The sequence below is a fragment of the Gadus macrocephalus genome, chromosome 20 (assembly GCF_031168955.1).
Source record: "Gadus macrocephalus chromosome 20, ASM3116895v1".
Taxonomy (NCBI): domain Eukaryota; kingdom Metazoa; phylum Chordata; class Actinopteri; order Gadiformes; family Gadidae; genus Gadus; species Gadus macrocephalus.
Genome location: NC_082401.1, coordinates 12,360,804 through 12,367,718, shown reverse-complemented (window position 1 = coordinate 12,367,718; position 6,915 = coordinate 12,360,804). Strand labels below are relative to the sequence as shown.

At 56.7% G+C, this 6,915-nt stretch overlaps 1 protein-coding gene across 2 annotated transcripts in view; it reads left to right on the top strand.

The window, feature by feature from the left end:
* Nucleotides 1-6,246, top strand: part of gpr156 (G protein-coupled receptor 156) — a 14,933-nt gene extending 8,687 nt beyond the window's left edge. Inside the window, exons 7-10 of one of the 2 annotated variants that reach the window (XM_060040554.1) lie at nt 9-104; nt 426-662; nt 2,342-2,500; nt 3,642-6,246. In XM_060040554.1, the coding sequence (XP_059896537.1) occupies nt 9-104; nt 426-662; nt 2,342-2,500; nt 3,642-4,895 (1,746 nt within the window). In that variant the 3' untranslated portion in view covers nt 4,896-6,246. Of the gene's footprint in view, nt 1-8; nt 105-425; nt 663-2,341; nt 2,501-3,638 lie in introns of both variants that reach the window. The other variant, XM_060040553.1, reaches the window with a different exon arrangement.
* Nucleotides 6,247-6,915: the final 669 nt, after the last annotated feature.

Here is a 6,915-nt window from a genome sequence, read left to right as displayed (position 1 = left end):
CCCGCTAGGTGCTGGGGGACGACGTGGCGTTCTCGCTGACCCACCAGGCCTCCTGCTCCTCCCTGTACCCGGAGCTCTGGCTCGTCCTCATCGTAGGGATGAAGGTGGGTCTCACTGAGCCGTGAGCAGTGACTCAAACAGCTCCGCCCTCCCCTGTGAGCCACGCTCTACAGCTAACAGGAGTCTGCACCAACTCCTCCGGAACCACGACCTGTTCCTCTGATTCCTGCTCAACCTTTAAAGATCTCCACAATCATACTTTTTTTTTAATGCAATTTTTTATTAAAGTTTTGCCAACACGAGCAAAAAGCAACATTTTGGTTCTAATATTTTAAATGAAAGCATGCCTCGGTCAGTCTCCCACCCTGGTATCAGGAGCAGCGTGCGGGCGGTCTAACCTCTGCTCCGTCCTCCGTGCTCTCCAGGGGGGTCTCCTCCTCTACGGGACCTACCTGGCCGGCCTCACCAGCAACGTGAGCCACCCCCCCGTCAACCAGTCGCCCACCATCATCACGGCCGTCGCCCTGGCAACGCTGTCGGCGGCGGCGGTGCTCCCCGTCTCCGTCCTGCTGCCGGCCTGGCCCAACCTGGTGTACGCCGCCGTGGCCGCGGCCATCTTCACCTGCACCACGGCCACCAACTGCCTGCTCTTCATCCCCCAGGCAAGACCCCCGCCCCGCCCTCTGTCCCCCTCCGGCTGTCAGAGAGGAATCACCTCTCCTACATTACTCTCTCTCTCTCTCTCTCTCTCTCTCTCTCTCTCTCTCTGTCTCTGTCTCTGTCTCTGTCTCTGTCTCTCTCTCTCTCTCTCTCTCTCTCTCTCTCTCTCTTTCTGTCTCTCTCTCTTTCTGTCTCTCTCTCTCTCTCTCTCTCTCTCTCTCTCTCTCTCTCTCTCTCTCTCTCTACCTCTCTACCTCTCTACCTCTCTCTACCTCTCTCTCTATCTCTCTCTGTCTCTGTCTCTGTCTCTCTCTCTCTCTTTCTGTCTCTCTCTCTCTTTCTGTCCCTCTCTCTCTCCCTCTCTCTCTCTCTCTCTCTCTCTCTCTCTCTCTCTCTCTCTCTACCTCTCTACCTCTCTCTCTCTCCACCTCTCTCTACCTCTCTACCTCTTTCTACCTCTCTCTCTACCTCTCTACCTCTCTACCTCTCTCTCTACCTCTCTACCTCTCTCTCTACCTCTCTACCTCTCTCTCTACCTCTCTACCTCTCTCTCTACCTCTCTACCTCTCTCTCTACCTCTCTACTTCTCTCTACCTCTCTACCTCTCTCTCTCGCTCAGCACACGTCATGTCAGCGTCGTCTCGTGTGCCTTCAGAAGACAGTGGCTCGCTGGGTTGTATTTCCCGTCTGCACAGTGAAACTGTCTACCCGTGTATCCGTGGAACAGACAGGGAGCACGTGACTGACTCTGTCCGCCTCACAGCAGACACGTCCAATCAGTTCATCAGACAGAAACTGAGGGCGGGAGACTTGTGACAGATAGACATGTCCCCCGGCCCCCAGGGCCCCAAGGCCCCAAGGGCCCCCAGTCAGCCCAGCAGAGGAGCTCTGATACCCGCCGCTGGGTGACTCAGCCCTGGACGCCGGCTGAGTGTTTGTGACTCCCTCTCTGGAGGACGTGCCAGCTCTTTAATGACTCCTCATGGGGCTCGCTGCCAGCGTACGCTCCGATAGAGGAATGCACCGCAGCACCGGGGTAGGAAGCGCTGCAGCACGAGCAACAGGCTCTGATTCAAACACCTGCTGGTACGGCCCCCACAGCGGGGGGGGGGGGGGGGGGGGGGGGGGGAATACGTGACACTGTCACGTCACGTCATTTAATCTATTAATTTGTGTTCTGGGACACATCATTTCCAATTTCAAACTCATTCTAAAAAGAAGAGATGAAGCAGCTTCCTTTTTTCCGTCGCGGTTTGCCTACAGAGCAGCACACCTGCATTAAATATATCCGTGAATTGTCACAATTTCTCAGAATCAAAGGTGAAGGTAGAAACGCGTGGCCAAAAAATTGAAATGCCATGTCCCAGATCAAGAATGAATAGATTCTTTAAATGAGCTGACGTGACAGTGTCATGTATTTCCGTGAGACTAGGTTGAACAGTGAGACGCTCCGCTGTTATCTCTGTACTGCTCAGCGCTTTACAACCTGTAGGAATGAACCATCCCACTCGTAAAGGAGAGCGTGGAATCAACTACTACTTTGATTGGAGTTAAACACAATAACACACGTACTGTGAGAATACCCATCGCGCACACACACTCACTCTGTTCTATTCACACACCCAGGAGAGGGGATGTGGAGACTGACCAGACGTCCCTAACCTCTCCCCCCCCCCCATAGATCACACAGTCCCGGCGGTTCGAGGAGGAGAGCAGCTCCCCTGCTCAGATGGCCAAGTTCTTCAGCAGCCCCAGTAAGAGCCAGGGGTCATGCTACAGCCAGGACGAGGTCCACTACCTGCTGGGGGAGAACTGCTCCATGAAGAGGCTGCTGAACGAGGTTCCCCCCGCACCTCCACACCTACTGTCACCTACTGTCACCTACTGTCACCTACTCTCACCTACTGTAGACTACTGTCACCTACTGTCACCTACTGTAGACTACTGTCACCTACTGTCACCTACTGTAGACTACTGTCACCTACTGTCACCTACTGTAGAACTACTGTCACCTACTGTAGACTACTGTCACCTACTGTAGAATACTGTCACCTACTGTCACCTACTGTCACCTACTGTAGACTACTGTCACCTACTGTAGAACTACTGTCACCTACTGTAGACTACTGTCACCTACTGTAGACTACTGTCACCTACTGTCACCTACTGTAGAATACTGTCACCTACTGTCACCTACTGTAGACTACTGTCACCTACTGTCCCCTACTGTAGACTACTGTCACCTACTGTAGACTACTGTCACCTACTGTCACCTACTGTCACCTACTGTAGACTACTGTCACCTACTGTAGACTACTGTCACCTCCACACCTACTGTAGAACTACTGTCACCTCCACACCTACTGTAGACTACTGTCACCTACTGTAGACTACTGTCACCACCACACCTACTGTAGACTACTGTCACCTACTGTCACCTACTGTCACCTACTGTAGACTACTGTCACCTCCACACCTACTGTCACCTCCACACCTACTGTCCCCTCCACACCTACTGTCACCTCCACACCTACTGTAGACTACTGTCACCTCATTGTGAAACATACAAGAACAATATTGAAAAACAGAAAACCTAAGAAAGACGGCCTGATTTAATAAGAAAAAAATAATGACCTTTGTTTTCATACTGAGATGAGATATTAAATGAAAATAATAGTAACAAATATAATAAATATAGGCAAACGCGGTGTGTATTCACCATCATGAATATACATACCCAGTGCTAGTGATGGTTAGCCTACAGATGTTTAGAGAGAAGGAACCTGTAGGAGTTCAGTTCTTCACCATGTTTATTAGTTCTGGTTGTGCAGTGTTCATGTGTTCACCCAGTGACCGTTGTCGGGTTCACCCTAACCTTGACCTTCACCCTAATCCTGACCCTTACCCTAACCCTGACCTTCACCCTAACCCTAACCCTGACCCTAACCCTTCCATGACCCTGCCCCTGTCCCGTCCAGAAGAACGCTGTGATCGACGGCCTCCAGGAGCAGGTGACCAACGCCAAAGACAAGCTGCTGCGTCTGGTGAGCTCCAGCCAGCCCCGCCCCCCTGGCCCCGCCCTGGACTCCGCCTCCACCCAGAGCACGGGGGCGGGGCCCTCCGACAGCCCCGGGACCCCTCCCCCGGGCAAGGGCCCGCCGCCCTCCTCTCCTCCGGGCCTGGCCCCCGTCCCGGCCCCCACCGGGGTCCCCCTCCCCCCCGGGCCCCCGGCCGGCCTCGAGCCCCCCCCTCTCCCCGTGGAGCAGGCGAGGGGGGGGCCACAGGGGGCGGGCCCTCTGGCCGGCTCCGTGGAGCTCGGGGCCAGAGACCCCAGGGTAGGCGGGCGGGGCCCCGTGGCCCCCGAGCCCCCCCGGCCTGAGGGCCCCCCCCGGGGATCGGTGACGTCGACGGGGGGAGAGCGGTCTGTGCCCCCCTCGGACCGGGCGTGGCCCCCCCCCGGCCTGGGGGGCTTCGTCAGCAGCCTGCAGCTGCAGGAGGTCCTGCAGGAGCTGAGCGTGGCGGCCGCCCTGTCGGGGGGCCCCCCTGGGGGCCCCCTGCCGCACGTCTTCACCGACGCCTCCCTCCTCACGCCCCTCCCCCTGCCGGCGCCCTGGACCCCGCCCCCCCCGGGGCTGTTCGGCAGCGTCTCCCCCCACGCCATGAGGCGGCGCCGGCCCCCCTTCCACCCCGGGCGAGGGGGGCCCCCTCCCTTCTTCCTCCCGGGCCTCGGCCCCGCCCCCGGCCCGGGGAGAAGGAGGGGTGCCCCCGCCGGACCCCGAGACCGGAGGAAACCGGGCCCCACGTCGCCCCCACGCCACGCCCTGCCAGGGGCCCCCCCCTCCGGCCTGGGCAGCAGGGGGGAGGGGGAGGAGGAGGAGGAGGGGCAGAGGAAAGCGGGAGAGGGAGGCTGGGTGGGCAGAAGGGGGCCGGCGTGTGGCCCCGGGGCCCCTCCAGACGAGGACCGGGCGGGCGGGGGGGGGGGTAGGAGGGGGGTCTGCAGGGACCTCTACGGGTCCTGGGACACGGACTCCAGCAGCTCCGCGGACTACGGGCCGTACCACCGGCCGTACTGCGACGCCTGCCTGCAGCGCGGCTCGCTGCTCAGCTCCTCCTCCTCCTCCGACGAAGACGAAGACGAGGACGAGGACGAGGGGGAGTACGGGGGCTACAGCGGCCTCTGCCGCGGCCCCCGCCCCGTCATCTTCAAGGAGGACCTCACACCCACCTTTGTGTGAAGCCAGCCGTGCACAGGCGAGCACAAACATGATCACACACACACGCACGCACGCACACAAACATGATCACCCACACACACGCATACACACACAGGCATGCGCACACACACAGAGGCGCACGCACACCAACAAACATGATCACACACACACACACACACACACACACACACACACACACACACACACACACACACACACACACACCCCAGCCTGTCCCCCTCCTCCACGGTCTGCAGGTTACTCCCCAGCGTTCCGTTGGGAACGGTTCAAACCTCAACCCGACCGGACTCGAAGCAGCATCGATGCATCAGCGTTGGGGTCAGGGTGTGTGCCTCCAGACCCTCTCTGGTCCAGAACAGGGGTCCGGTCTGACCCCCCCCCCCGGAACCTGGGGGCTACGGATCGGTCCCCAGGCTGGGTCAGCCCTGGGGAGCTGCTGGTCCCAATGGGAATGCTCAGAGGAGCCACGCTTTGTAACGCTCACAGTTATCCCAGGGGATGTGAGAATAACACATACATTCTGCATATTGACAGTTATTAAAATAGCGTTCAGTATTCTACAAACCGTTTTCTAATCGTAGTAGTTTCATGTGTCCACAAGCCCTCACTGCGTTGGGAGGAGGGACAGGGTGAGTGAGTGTTGACAGGCCTCACACCAGCGATACCACCTGAGGGATTAATTAAACCAGTTAACGATGCTCTGAGCCGGTCCTGACGGTCTCCGACTGAAGAAGGTGCCTCTAAACGTGTTTTTTTTTTATTGTGAATGAATGTTCTCTGATGACCTCTGACCTCCACTCGCGCTCCAAATCAACCGGGAGAGATGAGACGGAGTCCAGGGAAACTGGTCCCAGAGAACGGACTGGTCTCCCATGACGACCACCGCCAGAGGGGCTGCACATGTATTTATTTATTTATTTATAGACGTTTTAAGTGTTTTTTTCATACGAATCGAAATGACCAAGCTTATAATAAAAACATGAAAAAAAAATTGAATGTTTGATGGGTGCAGGGAGAGCAAGAGAGAGAGAGAAAGGGTGAAATTACCTTTTTGTTTTATTTGTGAATAAATATTACAGTATAATGTTACATCATTTTCCCAGTATGACGTACAAAGGCCATCGACCAATCACAGAACGACCGTACAAGTTGGACGAGGAGCGCTCAGCCCCTTCCTCATCAGGCTAGCGGGATGAATCTATGAATCGATATGCACATTAAAAACCAAAGCTTCTGCTCGGTTTTTTGCCTTTTCAGGGAATCTTTGTGAGCAACTATTTAAAAATAAGATTACAAATAAATGTGACATTATTCCGATGGAAACTGGCCTTTTGAGATATATTTCAGGCCTAAAAAATGAAAAGTCAGACACGCCCCCCCCCCCCTCCCCCTGTGTGCTCCCCGCGGGCTCCGACGTGTACACTAGTGCAGTTATTAAACACCATGGCATGTAGGGATGAGACTGCAACAGCAGACAGCATCTGGAGGTAAGGTTAGAGGAACCGACATAGCAACAGCCTCCAAGCTCCGGCTCTGTGTGACAGCGCCGTCCGTCGCCTGTTCTGCTCCCCGATTGGCTGACACAGTCATCCATCCCACCCCTGCCACGCCCCTCGCCTCTGTCGCTCTCGCGGCGTCAGACCTTTGAAGTCCTGGGGGCGGGGCTAAGCAAATAACGCCATGTGTTCCTTAAGAGTCGTGTCGTCATTGGTGTAAAACGTCATACTCCACGCCCATGTTTGAGGGAGTCCCTCTGATTGGCTGGATTGACCTCCCCCGCTCCCCCCCTGCGCCCGAACCCTGCTCCTATTCTCCACCGCAGACTAGTGCATTTGCGTAACTCCGCGGCCCCATGTGTCCGGGATCCACCGCCTCCCCGCCCGCTACGCAGACGGCGTACCGACCCTCCGGAGCGACAAAGACAGCCAGGCTCCGACCTATTGGCGAAAAATAAAACCAGAAGATCAGAATCTCCGCTCCCACGGCCGAACATCGGACTCCCTGCGGCGCGGCGAGGCTC